This window comes from Neopelma chrysocephalum, unplaced genomic scaffold (assembly GCF_003984885.1).
Source record: "Neopelma chrysocephalum unplaced genomic scaffold, ASM398488v2 Primary Assembly neopelma1_85, whole genome shotgun sequence".
NCBI classification, from domain to species: domain Eukaryota; kingdom Metazoa; phylum Chordata; class Aves; order Passeriformes; family Pipridae; genus Neopelma; species Neopelma chrysocephalum.
Window position 1 is genome coordinate 2,689,052 of NW_020897747.1, and position 19,930 is coordinate 2,708,981.

The 19,930-nt window shown below is 34.6% G+C and overlaps 1 protein-coding gene across 6 annotated transcripts in view; it reads right to left on the reverse strand.

The window, feature by feature from the left end:
• The window catches only part of ATRNL1 (attractin like 1), a 531,556-nt gene that overhangs the window by 237,954 nt on the left and 273,672 nt on the right, over positions 1 to 19,930 (reverse strand). For all 6 annotated transcript variants that reach the window (XM_027692113.1, XM_027692108.1, XM_027692107.1 and 3 more), the window contains one exon: positions 1,530 to 1,591. In XM_027692113.1, coding sequence (XP_027547914.1) covers positions 1,530 to 1,591 — 62 coding nt within the window. The remainder of the gene's footprint in view (positions 1 to 1,529; positions 1,592 to 19,930) is intronic.

The following is a 19,930-nucleotide window of genomic DNA, read 5'->3' on the forward strand; positions in this document are numbered from 1 at the left end:
TATTAATGTTGCGCTGCAAGGCCCTATTGAACTGAGTGCCAGCTGCAAGCCTGGTAATTAGACTGAGGCTGAGTCAAAGGCAGGGGTAGGATAGTTGTCAGCTATCCTACAGTCTTTCTCTCTCTAAGGGGGATTATTTTGCCTTGGTTTCCAATTAGCTTACTGTTCAGGCAGACAGATCTCTTCTTTCATCAGGATCATGATGAGTTTGCATTTACACAGAACAAGCCGCATAAGATAGACAATCACACCAGGAGAGGTAATGCACTGTATCCATAGAGATGGCTTCACCATCAAAGAGCCTTTAGTTTACCTTTTCTTAGGCTGCATTAGAGCACAGAGCACCAACAAACTGCTTTTAGTCTACCTCTGCTATTTGTGATGGGGTCCCTCTGTTCTGTCATACTTGGACAGACTTTGCTTTCTTCTAGACGAGTTTGTAATCTTAAGGTTTGCATAATTTTTTAGATCTTGCCAGCCTCCCAGAAAAAAAAGAGGAAAAACCCCCAAACACAAAAAACCCCAACAACCAAACACTTAAAATCCCAAACACTACCAGACTGACCTTTAGGCAATGAGCATTTTATTGCTCTGTTTCTGGTGAATGAGGAAAAATGGGGTATTTCGCATCAGCTACTAAACCCCTCTCCATTAGCCAATATATTTGGCACAGAAAACTTCAGGCTCTGCTCATTTCTGTGCGCATTTTGCTGACAGCAATAAACAGAATTTGGTCTGTTCACAGTATTTAAGAGTCTGATTCATCAGGTACAGTTCCTCAGAGCACAGTGATTGAAGTAAACAGAAAGGCTGTACTGCAAACTTGTGAAATAAAGGCATGGCGGTTCTAGAAATACAGAAAGGCTGATGAACGTATTTGTCACTGTTCATGCTTTGTGTACACTTCACGGTTATTGGGGAATATCTTCACAGCAAGATTTCAAAGCACTGTAACTAATCCATGTATATTCAAGTTTGTGACATTTTATAAGACAGTGGAACTTTCAAGAAGTGGAGTTTTGTTCAGATCCCAGAATAGTTGCCCATTTGCAGTTGGTGCCCATTCCTACATTGCTGCCACAACCAAATCTCAGGCATCACCTACTGCCTTTCACAATTAATCCCTAACACATGAAAGCATTAGTAGTGATTTGGTGTGCTTTATTAAAAATAACAAGCTATTGAACAGAGCCATCATTTTCAGTAATTCTTTTAAAGTGTTTATAAAAGAATCACACACATAAATGACTTGTTTGAGTTTAGCTGGCTTCTCTTAATCACTGTAATATATAGCACAAATCTTTATGAAGTGTGAAGACTGAACCACTGAATATGAAATGCATGAAAGATTCCAGCAGCTGCCTGTAGTTACAGGGCAATGGCCTGGATCCTCCACTGGTGCAAATTAGGGAACACAGTTTGAAGGCTTCCTTTCAGGCACTTCTCAAGATTCAGAAGCTGATTAAGACACAGGTTTGATGCTCAAGAATCATCACAATTTCAGTCAGAAGATAGAAAAAGCAATTTACCTGAAGAAGGTGACAAAGAACTGCACCAGATCCATGATAGTATTGTGCTGTGAGAAGGCAATCTGCAAATAAAATAGAAGTAAATTACAACATTTTCAGACTCAACAGCTCTTTTTAGGCCAGGGTTTTATGGCTCTGTGGATGATTAGTTTCAAGTGTAATTTCAGTCTAGCATGCACACACCTGCATTTATCATAAAGTGAGATGAGCAACTAATCCCCACATCTCTGCTGGTGTCAAAATACAAACAGTGGAATATAGTCTTTTTACTGAAGTAAAGTCAATAGAAATATCTGCTTAATGAACAATAAAAACCATATAAAAACATATAAAACCAAAATGCAAAATATTAAGAAATCATATTGTTATAAATTGAGTTCTTTATAGTCAACTGTTTTGACTATCACCATTTTCCACTTTAATAACAACACTGAAACAAGGTTTTAGAGAAGACAAACAACACATAATGCTTAAAATTAATAAATTTAAAATATTTTAATTGCAGAATATTAAAATTAATGCATGTGTTAACTTAATAAAAAAAGATAAATTTAGTGCATTAAAAAAACAGTTTCAAAGCAAATTACTTTAAAGACAAAGTAATAAATATTCTTTTGGGCTACATTCTTAGAGCCTCACTAGAGCATGCATTAGTTCAGCTCCTTGCTGTAATTTTTCTGAAGATTTAAGAATTATCTCTAAGAGAGCATTTACAAGCAGACATTCACACTTGCATGCAATACAGCCTATAATTACTATTATAACTACTTTTTGCTAATGTTAAGAACAGCACTTAATATTTAAGTTATATCTACAAATATCCATAAGTCCCTGCCTTGCTCAGTTTTTCAGTCTATAATTATCAAAATGAAGACATACAGAATCTTCTACTTTGAATTGTACAGTCTGTTCAAGTAATGGTTGTTTTTAGAGATCTTTGTGCATTTAAGATCTGATCTTGACTAGTAATTACACCAAATTACTCTGATTCCCTTTCACAGCTGACGTGAACTTCTGAAATGATACCTCATGATACTCAAAAAGCTATTTTATTTCTCTCTTTTTATTTTAGAGCAAAGCTGAAATGTAAACTTCAGTATTATAATGGTGTTACTGTGCCTTGTGCCAGCCAAACACAGCTAAACATAGATCAGATTACTTAAAAGCTTAAGGAAGGAATAGTATGTAAACAGCATCATTTCAGAAATAAGCATAGGGAGCACCATCACAAAAATACATCTATGAAATGTAATTTCCCTTTCTCTTCAGTAATTCCACAATTCCAAGCAATGGAAAAAATTTTAGGAGCTCTGGAAGTCAGTACAGGAAGTGGATATTTAAAATTTCTCAGCCCAAAATATTATGAAAGACACTTCATAAAGGAATCAGTGTATTAAACTTCTAGAGTGCTATCATCTATCTCCTCTCTAGAGAGGAAATGTGCCTAGATGTGCATAGGTTAAGTAGATTGCTGTGCTTGAATCAGAGCAAAATCTACATTCTGGCCTGGGATCCTGTGGGAAGACAAGAAGCTGAGTACCATTTAGGAATTAAGCAGGAGAGAGAAAAAAATCTGACTCAGTACTTGAGTTTAATCAACAAATGTTTTCATATTTGTCCAATATAAGCAGAAATTTTTAATTCTCGGAAACTTTAACTTAGGCTACTCTCGTGATGAATACTGTATCAAAATGAAGAGAAATTAGAGAGTAAAAATCTGAAAAAGTTGAAGAGAAATTACAGAGTGAATAAAATTGTCAAAATATTTGTTAATGGCAACATAACTTTTATTTTATGCAGAAAAGACAGTATCTGAGAAAAGACCAGAAGATTTCTTTGGCCCAATATAAAACACATACAAAACATAAGCAATTGTTTAAGTATACCTTGTATAAAAAACAAAGGCTTTCCAAACTCAATTTTTTATTTTAAATGCAGGATGGGTTTCCTTCAAATACTATGTGGTGTTCAACTTAACTGCTGGTGTTTCCAGAATGCTTTTTACAAGTACCATACTTCAGATAATGAACTAACACAAGGAGAAAAAAACATATCCGTGTTCACAGAGTTTGCCTTCTGTGACCCCTTAAAAAGCTCTTAAAAAGGACCATTTAGATTTTGCATTACTTGGATTATTTTCATTCAAAGTGTCAGAGTTCCATAACAGCATCTGTGAGTCTGGAAACAACTACAGTCAAGGGAATGTCTGCAATCAAAACCCGCAACCCGATCACAATCATATCAGGAAAGTTTTACCTCAAATTCTTCTAAGAAACTATAGTGCCTTAATTTCCCTTTTTCAACACACAGCAAATATTGATTTTATATACCTATTAATGATTAAATGATTTGAACATTCCCAAACTCAAGATGGGATGAATCATTTCTGCACAAAAATGGACACAGAAGGAATGATTTTACAATTTTCAACTTCTGGTAATCTAGTCATCTACTCAAGATAATTGCAATGTTCTTTTGCTGGAGTTCATCTTTGCAAAACCTATGGAAGAACACCTGTCTGTGAAACTTGCTTGTGTGCTTGTATGGGATTTTCTTGAAAGTACTCCTACTTTAAAGCAAAAACATGGTTAAATATAAAGTTCCATCCCAGAAGTAATTTCCAATTTTAATCAGACACCTTCTAATAATTGCATTAGAGTTTATGTTCAAAAGATGAACTACAGCATTTTCTGAAGAAACGGAACATGCATCTTAGACTAATTTCAACACAGAATATTAACAAAAAGAATACATATTTTAATTATAAGTAGATCACAAAGAAGCAAGCAAATATCAGGAACCTAAGACTGATACAAAGAAACAGAATACAATTAAAAAGATTTATTTCCATGAGGTTCTCATATAGATACAAATGTTATTGTCTTTTTGCTTGTGCCTACATAGATAAGGGACAAGACAAGGAAAATTCTTTCAGGTTTTCACTTTGGACTTAAGAGATACTGAAGACAAATATCTCCTTTGTTAATTTTTATCATGCCTAAGTAGCCTTCAGTTTCCTCAAAATATCTAAAAAGCTTGTGGATCCCAAAAATAGTATCTCTATCTTTTCTTATAAATGAAGATAAATACCCTTTCCATCATTTCCTATAGAATAGAATCAAGTGCTATGCAGAACGTAATCTTTTATGGCAAAGGATAACTCCTATGAGTTAACACAGAATTTCCAGCATAAAACTATTTCTCTTGAAGAAAGAGGAACAACATTTCTGCTTTAACACTGAAAAATGGAAGTAGGATTACTTATAATACTGTAAGACATTATTTGAAATACAGCTTCAGGTGCAGAATCTAATTCTTTCGTTCACTAGCATCAGATTTTTAAAAGAAAAGTTAGGACAGACATTAATGTGGCAGCTACAGATATGGGTAGAGGTGCAGAGATATTTCAGTAACTGCCCATGATCTCTGTTTCTGTTCAAAGCCAAGATAATAGGCAGCCATCTATCATAAATATTTTCAAACAATTTTCTCACCTTTACAGGAACCACTAGAAAACTCATCAACTACAACAGTTGAAGTTCTTTTCCCTGTTTGTCTATAGGTCAAAGCTTTCATTGACTTTATGATCCAATACTGGTACAGAAAAATTGTTGTTTAAAGCACAAATAATGACAGGTTTTGCAGAAATCTACAAAATGGATATCTAATTTTCTTAAATACTCTGCTATTGACAGCAAAGAAAAATAAATTAACTATAAATATTAAGGTGAATCAGAAGTTATAATTTTCACAATAATGTCATCCAAAACTCTATCTCCCCAAAAAAGGAATAATATTCTGAGTGCTACAAGATATGCAAAAAAATCTTTATGTGATTTCATAACATGGCTTAATTTTCCTTTTCTTATAAATTGGTTACAATATTTGAACGTCTCTTGAATAAAACCGATGCCAGGTGATTTATAGCTGGCCTCAAGTTATGTCACTTGCTGCTAAAAAACTACAAGTACATGATTATTAGAGTATCAAGCTACAGTGAATTTGCTGAAACAAAAACATGAAAGGACTTAGAAATTCCAGCTTTGTACTTCAGTAGGGCAAAGTCTAATCTCAGCACCTGGTTCACAGAAAAAAACCTAGAAGTTGTTTGAGCTTTTCCTTCATTTGTGAGTCACCTTCATCAAGAATGAAAGGTCTCCTATGATTTGAGGATCTCTACCTTGAGCAACTGACAAGAGAAATTTTTGTGGGGTAGTTTGGAATGTTCTAAAAGTGGTGAAACTCCAGCTATGAGGATCTATGATAATAAGAATGAGTTGCATGCATCAATATTTTTTCCACAAGATCAGAATTAGCCAATCTCTTGAGCATGCAAGCTCTTTTTACACTCAGAACAGAGGAATTCAGACCAAAAAAGAAGTTGGGAAGATTGCTTATTTTAGTATATTAGATCATATATCAGATCTTTCTCGTGTGATTTTCTTGTGTGAAGTAGAGTGGAAGGATGAGGGAGGAAGATGAGTTGATAAGGTAAGCAAGTTGTAACAAGAAAGAGTGACAGACAGTTTATAACCTGTGGAACATGAAGGGATAAGCATGTGCATGGAAACTATAATGTGACATAGAGCTAATATTTCTGCTAAAGCAAAGACTTTTTGTATCCTAGACTCAAGGTTCATCTTGTACAGGAGTTGGGAAGAACAGGACCTAGATGTAAGAACTGCAGTGTTTTATGAAAAATGCTCTATAATTAAACTCTGAGCAATTGCTTTCAACTTGGATTTAGCTTTAAAGTCTGATGCTTCTGTATCACACATGAAGAAGAGCTTGTGTGTCTGAAAGTTTAACTTTTCCAGATATCCACCTGGCTTAATAAAAGATACAAACTTCAGTCTACAAAAACCGTCTCACTATTTTAACTTTTAGGAAGTGTTGTCAGTGGTGGTTTTTCTATCAACATTTCTGCTTGGATTTTTATCTGGATGATCTGAAAATTATTATGAACTATTATTATTGTTGTTTTGTTGTTGTTGTTATTAAATATTAAAATTTATTTTTCATGTACAGTCTTATAGTATATAGTATACTTATTTTATATATATATATAACGCTTGTATTCCTTTAGATCAAAGTAACACCAATATACAGATTAAATATAGACTCTAAAAGCCAGAGTCATAAATACTCAGAGACAGAATGAAAAGATTCCAAAGCCAAATGTGTCATGTATAGGTTCCAGCTCACAATCTTAAGAGATAGAAAGGTATATGAAGAAAAAGCTGATGAGTGATAAATGAACAGTGGGGATTTTTCCAACAAGCAAAAGATATTTCCACCTTTTTTTCTCTGCCACGTTAAAGTCTTCGAAAAGTATGTTTTTGAAAAACCAAACAAACCAACATTCTTCACGTGACGTGATCTAATAGGAAGACAAGGCATTGTGACTGCTGGCAAATCTTTTACACCAGTTAAGGATTCAAAAGTCAGACAGCCAGCAGAATATGCCAGAGAGCACTGCACACAAGGATTCATTGCAACCAACGTTTCAATGCATGGTATTTCTTAATTTTTTGTGTTTTGGTTACGTGCATGATGTGGGAAATACACTTTATACTGACTAATGGTGGATGGAATAGATCTGTTGAAACAGGAACAACTTTTGAACACTGAGATTTTTCCAACTTCAAAAGTTAATGTCTGCAGGGATAGATTCATCTTTTTGCCATTGCTCCAGTTCATGTTCACCTTGACTATCACATGCAGCAATAATAGTCCTACAGAACAATAGGTCAAGATCTGTTCCACCACAAAAATGAGATAATCTTGGAAGTCTAACTCAGGGACATCTTTCATATGGAAATAGTAAGTCTGCCCTCAGAATTTTGTGTTTTAGTTTAAAAGTATAGGTGTCAAGAAGCCGTGTTTGCAATTCTAACAAAACCAATCATGCAAAAGGAAAAAGAAAGGGAAAACTAAGCACAAGTGGAGTTCACTAAATCAAAATTCCACCTTTGCAAGAAACAGGAACGTAATCCATGAAAAATTTCATGTATTCAAATAATGTACACAAAAAGCAATTTTAATCTATGCTCCATTTCACGACATTACCCACTAAAGTTCTGTCTGCTCAGGCTCTCAAACAATGAACGAATACTTCCGTTTCTACAATTCTTTCATCTTCCACTGTTAATAAATTAAAAATGAACAAATAAGAGAAACTAAAATAAATACATGGTAAAACTCTAGTAGAAGGCCTAATTATTAAACCTGGAAACATAATGCAATAAGGTCAGACATAACCCAAACTAAACTGCCTGGACTGTGTTGATTATGCATACTTAAACTCTGCAGAATTATTACTTCCTTCAGTATCATCAAAAACATAATTTAATTTCTTCTTGGATAAAACTATTATACACTCCCACACTGGTACTATGTATGTACTGAATCAGAAGAAATGGATATTGACCGAACATAAAGGCTAACATATTTTATTGTCTATCATTTATATTTTCTTGAGGAACACTTTTTGACTGAGGTAACATTAGCCAACAAATACAGAAGTCAGCTGAGGAAAATATTTGTGAAAAAATATTTGTGTAGATGGGAACATTTTTATGTATATCTGTTCTATAAGGAAAATATAAAAGATCAAATGCTGTGCTAATTTGGGAATGGGATGTTAGAAAATTTGAATACATAATAAATTTTCACACTTACCTTTTGTTGTACGAAGTGAAGTTTAGAAATATGACTGCAGAGACCTAAGCATAAGCTATTTTAAAGACATTATTTTGTACTACATAATAAATTTGGTAGGGCATGGTGGGACCTAAGGATATCTCTAAATTCGTGATTACTGAATAATCAATACTTGCAAAGGAAAAGGTAAGTTACTCTTTTTGTTTAAATATAAGTACAATCATAAGTACTATTATATATTAGGGTATTTTTAGAGAGAGTAAAAAATGGTACTGACTCTTCTTTCACATAAGGCTTTAACTATGAAGAGTGACCTGCATGAGTGAAAGACAGATAGTAGGAAACTCTGTCAGTTTCCCCAAAGAAATATTTAACAGGCAAAGCACAAAATACATTTCTTTACCTTTGGAAAACAGAAATTCCAAGAAAACATGACAAGAAAAGGACAAATTTACCAACAAATGACCTCTGCCTAACTAAGGGAAACATTAAACACATGGAGACTAAAAATGACACACATTTATTTTATATATTGGCTTTCCTAGAACTTGAAAAAGAAATTTTGAATAAAATTTATCTAAATTTTTCATGTGGAATATGTCAAATCTAGTCAAATGCGTGATTCTAGTCAAAATTAGTCAGCTAGCTTACAGGAATCATCAGAGATGGGAAGACACTTCATAGGTGAGTGACTCTAAAATAGATGTGGGACTCTCATAACTTGTAAGGAATTACCCTACGGAGCTGCCATTTCTCTCTGCTAACAATACAGGGAGTCTGTGATTAGGTTAGACTATAGACCTAATGTCAAACTTAGAATATAAATAATGTTAGGTGAAATAAATTTCTCCCATGGTTTGTAAGTACTGATTGGGTATTTCTGTAAAACAACGTAATGATAAAATAGGCAAAAGAAATATTTCATCTTGTTGGGATTAAATGATCTGAGCAGCAATATGGAGCTAAGTGCCTGCTAGCAGAATCCTACTGCTTTCTACTGTGTTGATGCCTGCAAAGAATTTAGTTTGATGTTGACAAACAGTCCTCCCAGATGATAAGATTTAGTGATAAGAAAACATTCATACTGATAACATAAATAGAAAATGAAAGATAACAAATAAAATCAGTCTCAGAATCACAGCCTTCACATCCAGATTTGATAAACAGCTTCCACAAATTATCTCTGCATGCTGAAGTCCTGTCTCTCATGGTGGCATCCACTAGATTATCCAAATATCCACCCCTTCATTTCTCAAACAATGTAATAATTACAGGATATTATTTCCACTGTTTGGAGTCATGAGAGGCTGAAAGACAATCTAGTTTTGTATTCAAGTGAGATGAAAGACATTCTTAAAGAAGGTTATAACAGCAAATTTTTTTTCCTACCTAATAGGCACTCTGCCTATGAAATTCAATATGCACACACTACTATTTCACTTCTTTATTTAATTTTGTGTTTGCATACACATACGAACAAATACATACCACACAGAGAAATCCTCAGCTAATAACTTCCAAGAAGGGAAGGAGAAAATCTGGAGGAGGGGAACCATTATCTAACTTACAGTATTATTCAGTATGCAAAAAAATTTTACATTTTTATAATGATTAATGTGGACATTATTAAGAAATTGAAATATTGAATATTAAAGTCAATGAAAGAATGAAAGAAAATTAAAATACATAGATGAGAGAGAATTGACATGTTTCAAAATTAAATAATTAAAAAACAAGATTAAAAGTAATTGACACAAAGACCTATAATACTGGAAAGTTATTTTAGGCATAAATCTTTCCAGGATTGAGATCTCCTAAAACTGCATGAAACAGCAGATTTCTAGAAAACATCTTCCAAAACTCTAGTTTTTAAAAGCCTGGCTAGATTAAATGGACAGGCAGGAAAATAAGACACAGAAGTGAAGGGAATGAAGTGAGAGAATTTGTCAGGCAGAGTTGAATGATTAAATTCTACTACAAAGAGAAGCATTGCATGACGATATGGTTTTGTTCGTCAAACTACATTAAGGAAAAGCCATTTCTGTCACATGCTAGAATTGAATTTTCCTTTCAACACCAGTTTCAGCTTTCTTGTTATGACTTCCTCTGACATCTTATTACAACTTGATGAATTAAGGAGTTTTGCATTAGGAAAGCTGCACCTGTTACGGAATGTGCTCTTACGTGTTATCATCACAGTCACAGAACTCTGGACTGGAAGAAGCATCGCAAGTTCATGTTGTTCAACTTCCCACTCAAAGCCAGGCTACTGCCAACATCAGATCAGGTCAACGGTGTCTCTTTCCAGGTAAGTTTTGAAAACCTCCAAGTGAATACTCCACAGCCACTCCAAGAAACTTGCTTCAATGCAGCATTGCTAATACAACAAATTTTTTCTAATGTTCAGTCTGAATCCCCCAAGGTGCAGATTCCACTCCCCCTTGTTTTACTGCCTGCAACTACACTGAGAAGAACTTGGCTTCACCACGTCCATAACTACTCCACAAGGAATTGTAGCCTACCACCAGAGTCTCTTTGCCAGAATAAACAAGCTCAAACTCCACAGCTTCAATCCAGCTTGTATGCTTCAGGCCCCTAAAAATCTCTGTGGCATTTCTACTGGACCCTCTCAGCTTCTCTATACCTTCTCTAATACCCTTTCTAAACTGGGACACAAAAAAATGGAGTGTCATTCCTCATCCAGCCCCACCAGAGCTGAGTAAAAAAGGGTAATTTTCTCTTAATGAGACCCCACACTTGGGTGTTGCCTCAACTGGAATCAGAGCATATTATAATATTCAAACTGATGTTTGCTAATTCCACCAAGTTTAGGACTTTGCACTTCTTGTCAGACTGTATGGGGTTTCTGTGCACCAATCTTTAAACTTCCTAAGGTCATCCTAAATCAAAGCTCTACCATTTGGCATATCAAACCTCTCTCTCTCAACATCAAGCATCTTGGTCTTCTGACAAACAAAACACATTTAATGTTGCCATTTTTTAAAGTAAAATGGACTCTTGATCCCTTTCTGTTTCTCTGTTTCTTGATGCTAACAACTGCAGGCTCATCTTCAACTCTCTTAAAAAAATTCCATGGTCCTCTGACTTACAGTGCTACCCTTAGAAGTCATGTTCAAATATGCCTTTGTTCAAGACCCTTTGTGATTCGCTCCTGTTCAGAAAAACAATTTCCATTTGGACAATGTAATTTAGCTTTTTTCCCTGTCAAACCCGAATTAGCTCAAGCACAGGCTGGTGATATTACATCTAAAGAGTCTGAGAAACTAACTGGGTGTTGTGCAGTAATACCTTCATTCTCATTTAGTGTAGCATGATCAATAAGCTTGAAAAACATCAGGAATCCCTGCCCTTAACAGAAAATCCTATTCAAACAACTGGCAAACTACCAAGGCTCTAGGATACCATAATAAGTCAAAACTGTAAATTATATTTATTCAAAAAATAAACACAGAAAGCCTGTAACTTTATACATTGTTTGTGATTCTACACCAACCAGTTGCTCACACAGATTAATTTCAGTCCACAAAGTGCCATACATTTCTGAGGAAAAATGGTTTAATAAAAAAAATCACATTAAAAAAGCTAAACTAAAGTCTTCTCCTCTCATAAGAGAGTCTAAAGGATACATCCTCCAATGCAAAAGACCCATATGATGTTTTCATAAATGTCAAAATTGAATTAGTGGGGCAAGTTTAAATCTGCTGGTGCTGGCACAGTACTATCGTATTGCTCTGTCAAACTGTGGCTGCAGTTGATGAAGCAACTTGGATTTCTTCCAGAGTTCTTACATCCAGGAAAATGCCTAGCCATTACCACTAAACAGCCAATTTTTAAGTTACATTTCTATAATTATTGGGGGGATGGGATGTGTATTTGAATTATATATTTTAAAGAATCCACATAGATTGTTAAACAAAAAATTTCCTGGAGGATGAAATTGGACTCAAAGAGTTAATGCTACTTTGACAGGGTATATTTAACTTTATAGAGTTGTCTGATGAATCTGAGAACATCTCGCTGAGGCAAAAGGGTCACTTCACAGCAGTTATTGTAAAGTACAGAGAGTGGCTCAGAACTCTTCGCACAGGAAGAGTTAAAAACAAAATCTGTGAAATTCTGGAAATACAAATTTGCAGTACACACCACTCAGCACTGCAAGACCTCAGCTCTCTCTAGTGAACCTTGGGCAGAGCCCTGCAGGCACAGATGAAAAAGCCACCAAGCTGTATTGTCTCAGGTTGGACAGAAGCTCCTGTTAGGGCAGCTAAAAAAAAAATCCCTGCAATGCCTGATTTGCACTGAGCCACCTCACCTACACTCGACACACCAACATGGAACCACCTCTCACTTACCCCTGACTCAGGGAATCCTTCTGCAGCATCATGTGCACCCACCACCGTTCTGCCACGCACCACATAAGGACCCAAAATTCTACAAGGATAGGCTGCTGTGTTCCTTAGTTTGCACAGTCCATGAAAGTTGGCATCACAGCAATTCATTTACCTTTTTTGAATGGAAATGTTTACAGATTGGGCAGGAGCAACCTGTGGAAAGTGCATGCACAGAAATCTAATCGGTGGTACTGAACCAAACCAAATGTACTTAAAAGAATATCTGAGATTCATGTTAAAATATCTGAGGGATTTTAAAGTGAATATGTATTGAACTACTCCCTGTTTTCAAAGAGGCTAACAGCAGCCTTGTTTCTACAAAATGTCACATTTAAACCTAAAACCAAAATATAATCTCATTTTGTGAAGAGTGAATGAGTTGTTTTTGTGTCAGGTCACCAAAAAAATGAACCCTGAATTTATATTAATAAAAAAATCAGATATATTCAAGGATATACATCTGCATTACACAGTTATCTGACAAGCACAAACCTAACACTCTGGAAAACACTATATTGCTCAGATTAGCAGTGTTTACATTTCAATCTTTCAGGCACCTAATAAAATCATAATTACTGATCACAGAAACCAGAAAGTAATCAGTTTTGACAAGTATTTCATAAGAACTAAATAAATAAATTATTGCAGAACTGACTGGTTATTTCTCCCTCCATTTTAAAAGCGACTCAATTTTTCTTAGACAAGGATTAGAAATAAGATTAGTTAAAATCTACCAAGTAAATATTATTATTGCAAAACTGAAATATCAACTGAAGAAAACTTCTGTTTATGTCTTGAAAAGATTGATTTTTAACCACAACTGTTTTTTCATATACAGCATTCAGGGAGGATTTTTTAGTACACAGAAATTGCACCTCCAAAGAAAAGTAGAAGCGTTGTATTCTGAAGTTTATAAACAGGAAAAATGGCCCATTTTCTTTTCTGTATGGAAGATACTTTTCATGTTTCCTAAATAAATAAACACATTTACACTGTATTTGTATTACAGTTGTTTGAAAAACCATATGATGGTCACGGCATTACACAACATTCATGCCTATTTGTATGTGTAGAAATACATATAAGAGACATAGGAAATATGCTACTGAAAAGGATAAGACTTTTTTTTCAAAATTCTCCCAGTCTTTATCTTTTTACATATACAGTAGAGCTGGTGTTCCTCGACAATCACCAGTTAACCTACTGCTTGGTCTCCAGCCTAATAAAAATGATAATAAAATTTTTATAAGGTTACAAAAGCTGAATTTTTAAAATTTATGCAATGTCGTGTTCACTTCAGAAATCAAATACTTGGTTAGAAAAGGCAAAACATGTCCTGAATTTTGCATAAAGATCATGCCATTCAAAATAATGTGTGTAAAACCCATTGTGAGATGACAAGAAAAGGGCAAAGCATTTTCTTAAACATGAAGAGAGTAATTTCCCAAAGTTTATTGTTATAAATGTAGAGCATGCTATAAAGCTGTTGGAGCTGCAGAATAAAAATTTTGTATTTGCAATAGCACTTTTCTTGATTACTGTGGATTAGCATATTTATGAGGTTACTCTGCCTCAGGTTTAAACCCACAAATCAAAGGTTTATATCAGCATGGGTAATGGATTACACAGAAGTCTATAGCCTGTGATATCCCAAAGGTATCTGTCTTTCAGAAGATTTATGTATATAATACCACTTTGTAGAAATTACAATTTCTGATCTTTTGCGCGGTGCTTGGTGATTCCCCCCTCTAATGTGTAAAACAACCAAAAAGCAGCATTCTCAGTCAGCAGAGAAATTCACTGATGTATTTTTCTTGTTCTTCTCCTCATCTTTTGATAAGACCATGAAAGACAGAGGCTCTAATTCCTTGATGTACATAGCACTGCTACAGTGAGAGCAGAAGTCATTGTGAGCGTATTTGATGCAATTAAACTTCTGAAAAGCGGAAGGAATCTGCATTCCAGCAGCCATTCACAGTACAAACACTTGAATTTTGTTCATCCTATGAACAAACTATTATAGAATATATGTAAAATTAAAAGAATAGTCTCCCTTCTTTTCCCCACAGGTGAGTGATGACTACCTTTACTATTAGTGGTAAATACCTACCAACTTCCTTTTGGCTTCAGAAATACCAGGATTTCAGAGCAGAATGGTAAGGAAAGAAACTGAAATGCTTAGTCCTTCCTACCTCTCATGAAAGACTTTAACTAGCCAAAAGATAAGTCAGGCAGGGTTTCTCAAGACTGTGTGTACTCAAGTAAAACTTTTTATCATCATTGTGAAATGATGACAAAGGGAGATACAGAAATCTCATTAAACTGTACAGAGAAAATGTTCATCAGCTTTATTATTATTTCAATCTTTTACTGAAGATCCACATCTTGTAGTAAAAGAAACCGAGGTACACAAAGAAGGGTATAGGAGTCGTTTACATGGGTGTGTGAAAGTGAAAATAAGAGGAGACATAGTAACCTATATAATTTAGAAGATCCAACATAAAAATATATGTGGAAAAATCCAAACTGATTAAGTTATCTGTATTGCATATTTATTCCACTGAAGGAAAAGTATAGGGGTTTGTATGTAAGGGGTGATGTCCTGTTATCTATACAAGGACAACACTATTCTAACAGATTTTCTGCTGAAAGAACATCAACCCCACAAATGTGAAAATATTAATTGCTTCAAATAAAGTGGAAGTGGTTGACTAACCTAAAAAAACACCCAGTATACCAAGAAAGAAAATATATAACATGTAAGGAAGAAAACGAATTTAATGTTCTTCCTTGAAGAGGTAATCAAAATCCAGAAAGTGACAACTGAGACTTTTACAAAACAAAATTAAAATTAAATTATAAGGATTAACAGAAGACATTGTGATTCAATTTTGTTATGTTAATTTTACTCTCTTTAATTTAACTTTTATCCCTCATTTGAAACTCCCATTATATGGCAAGCTGTAATAAATTTGAAAAAAAGTAGATACAACTGTCAGCTCTAGACTTCACTCAGCCTTGTAATGCATTCTATAGAGTCAGGGTGATATATCGCTGATATATCATATCATTGGCTGATACGCTGTCAGATTCAGAGAAGTGTAAAAAATGCAGAGAAATGTGTAATGGTAGCAAGCAGGAACCTTTGACATGGTATTTTTAAAAAAATTTTCAGAAATTAGGTGGGGAAAGGTGGATGAGTAACTGGGATTCAGGAAGACTCAGAACAATGCAAAACCAAAGAGCAGGGCCTGCTCAGCTGAAGCTGATCTCCAATAAAGAAGACTAGCCATGTCATTTTGGCAATGACACATGAACTACATGGATAGGAACTGGCAACAGTCATTCCCATGGAACTACAGTGTTTGTAACAAAAGTTTTATCACTGAAATATTGAAAAGGCACCATAATACAGGAAACGTATCACCTAGAACTGTGATCTGGGAGGCGGCTTGCAAAGCTGAGAATGGGCTCATGGACAAACAGCAAGGAGCTTCACTCAGATTTATTTTAGTTCGTTAAGGCCTTAGTTGTTCAGAAGAAAACAAGTATTCAAACTTGTCAGCACAGAGAGTACTTTTTATTCTCACTTTTAAAAAAATGTATTTCCCAATATATTTTCCAGAAGTTCTAATTGTTTAATTAGGCATGTGCAAATGAACAGTAACCATTTGCCTGTTGAACAGCCTTTACAAAATCAAAATCTGAAGAAAATAAACACATTTTTGCAGCTAGAGCACTTCATGCTTTCAGAGAGCAAACGAAAATACTTTTCAAGAGCCCTACATAATTATAATGCTGAATGCTTGAACTCTGTCAAGACATAGGCTGTGCCTTTTCCTTTCTCATGTTGAATACTTCATACCAGCTAAAGGCAGAAATACTAAGATCTGCTTTCAGGGGCACTTGTTCAGCTATCTAGATTCTTTTCATTTGAGTAGGAATAGAGAGGGTGTCTGCAGAGCAAAATTTGATCTCAAAATAGTGAATAACATCTTCCAACAAAATAAGTACATGAGTCAGGGCAAAGATCCTGCATGAAAAAAAAACATTCAGAAAGATTTTTAAAAATTCAGTTTCTGTTACGCAGACGTTTACTTTAGAGTTCTAAACCACCTCATATGCTGTACCGAAACTATGTGATAGAAAAGTTGGGCAATAAGTAAGAAGTCTATTTGGAAGAGTTAGCCAAATAAAGATCGGTTATTTTCTAGCCTTCCTCTATGCCTCAGTAAAGCGATTTCTACTTTTAACTAGGAAAATTATTCTAAAGTGGAATATGGTAAATTCTAGGAAATCCTCCAATAAAGCTTTGTATCTTAAAAATCAAAGCTACAGAATGTAGCTCTGTGTGTCCTGTATGAACAGCTGTGGGTTCAAAGATTGACTTTAAAAAATAAGTGCCTACAAGATTTCTAATGAGAGAACAAGAGAGATGACTTTACATGCACCAGCTGAAGGAAAGATACTTAGACAAGTGCATGTTATCAGACATCACAGAAGTAAATGGAAGAAAATACTTATAAAAGCATCAATTATTCACATTAATTTTGGACAAAATATCGGCACAAAGTATGGGGGTTTCTGCAGAAACCTAGCAAATTCAAAGTTGCTGTTTGCTCCCATAGCTACTAGTTTCTGGTCACTCCCATAGCAACTAGTTTTCAAAAAGTGGCTGAGCTGTCCCAAAAAAACCATAAAATACTTTTAAAGAGCATTTATAACAAAAAACTACTTTTATAAAATGTGCAAATGGAAAAAGATTTGGCTTTTAAAAAAAAAACTGAAGTGAAAACTTGCTTTAACCCTGAAATTTTTTTCTGGAAAGTTATAGAAATGAAAAAAAAAAACAACAATTTTCTCAAAAAATTTTCCCACAAAATCATCATATTTGACAAACTTCAATTATTTCACCTTATACCACTGAGAAGGCTTTTTTAAGAGAGCTATGGAGCAGGACACAAATATTAACAATACCATCCCCAAAGAGACTAATACCTTAAGAGACAATTCAGACTATCTGTCTTCAAGCACAGATAAGTGCTGAAGAAACGAAGTTAAGAAATTAAAATCATACCGTTTACTCCCTGCAGGGTGAACTTTCTCATGTATAGATTTTAAAGGTATCTATTTTGCCAAGAGTCATATGTAAGAAATATCCTCATAGTATTTCAGACAAGATATTCAGTATGTTTTCTGGGACAAAAATCCAGCAGAAAGACATCTTTCACTAACTGCATTGACTACAGTCAAAAAGAAGAGTTGGTTTTTTTCCTCATTGATTACAGAAATTACAGATCATTCCAATTTACCCTGCACCCTTTTGTCCAAATGTGAACGTACTCACGGTTTTCACTGAGACAAGAACGTACTTATAAAAAAATAGAGATTTTGTATATTTACTGTTTCTGAGAACAAACGCTTAATTGCTTTCTTGTTGCAAGTGAGGGGTTTTTGCAATTATTTTATGCATCTGTAGAAGGCTTAATGCTGATTTATGTTGTTTACTAAAATCTTTCCTGTTGGGAAACAGTATAACGAAACCATGTGATCATATTTAAAGCTTACAAGGGATTTTCACAAATGAGATGTTCTATATTGCAAAATTCATTCAGTACAAATACATTCTCAATAATATTTTTTTTTAAATGGTAAGTTAAAAGTGGTTTATATACCAATTGCCTTTTTAAACTTGAACCTAAATCCAATGAAATTGAAATATAGAAAATTTCATTTAAAACTAAGAAATTTGTTTGACTGCAAGGATGATCAAAGACTGGAACAGGCTGCTCAGACAGGTTGGGTATTGATTCTCTATCCTTGGAGATATTCAAAACCTGACTCAACAAAGCCCTGGACAACTTGGCTTAGCTGACCCTGCCTTGAAGGGTCAGACAATCTCCAGGTGGTCCTTTCCAACTCCAACCATTCTGTGATTCTATGAATAAGTATGATTATTTCCCTTCTCACAGGTTGTTAGTATAGGTTATTACTAACTAATATGTTACTGTGTCAGTAACAAGAGACAAGACAGAAAAAAATTTCTGAGAATTTAAATTTTCTCTCTATTCCTGCAAAACTGACAAGTGCAGAGATGTACACATTAAAAGTGCTTACATGAAACAACAAATACTATCTAGTTCAAATGAAACTTAACTTTTCCCATTGATTTACCAAAGAAAGTTATGCTTTTTGTTAATTTCAAAGCATAAAATATGGGACATCTTGCAAATGTCTATTTATATCACAAGAAAAAAAAAGAAAAAGTATCAAGTGATATTTTGATAGAAGCTGACTGACATTCAAAGTTTGCTAGATCAAAAGTTCCTGAAACAAATGCCCTTATTCTGGTAATGATGACAAATACTTAACACAGTGATGTAATTTAATACATATATTTGCTGCAACACACTATTGCAGAAGCACCAATCTATTGCTTATACTTTGTGAAGAGCACTTCTCTGCCTTTTTATAAGGGGTCTGAAGAATTGCACTGTGAAGCGACACCTACTCAATGACTCAATCTCTGTACAATACCATTAATTTAATTTTAAATTACCTAGAGAGTTAAAATTGTTTTTTCTAACAGATAAAGTGGAAAGCTGATTGCATTTTATGACAATTAATTGAGCCTACAAATCTGATGGCATCCTTTTGGACCCTTTTTTACACTGATTAGGTGAAAGTTATGGCAGGTTGAATTTTCCATAGAGAAAACTGAAATTTATGTGACTTAGAAAAATAGGAATGTGGAGAACAGGAAAGGGTGATCAGATCTTGTGCCCTGCAGTGAAAGGCATTCCATCATGATGGATAGTTTACCAAGGCCTACAGAACACTGAAGACTCATGCTGCAGCTCAGATACAAGATGCGTTTGCTAGTATTCAAAATAAAATCTTATATGGGAATAAAAACACCCAGCAATTAAGGAGCGAAGGCAAAAAGGAGAGAAAGGGACATATGGAGGGAGGGGAGACACCTGATTAATAACGTTGGAGAAATTAAAAATCCATCTGGACATGGCCCTGGGCAATCTGTACTAGCTGACCCTGCCTGAGCACAGGAGTTGGACAAGGTGAGTTCCAGAGGCCCCTTCCAACCTCAAACACTGAGTGATTCTTAGATAATACAATAATAGCCACAGCCATTAAAGCTTTAAAATGATCTTAAAAAAAAAAAGTTTATTCCTTCTTAATTGGTACGTTTCCAATCTTAGTCTTAAAAAAATCCGTATAATTATTCAAATCTACTTAATATTCTTCCAAAATTAACAAACTCAAATGAGAGATTTTAAGAGTTCTGAAATTGAAGATTAATGGATGTAT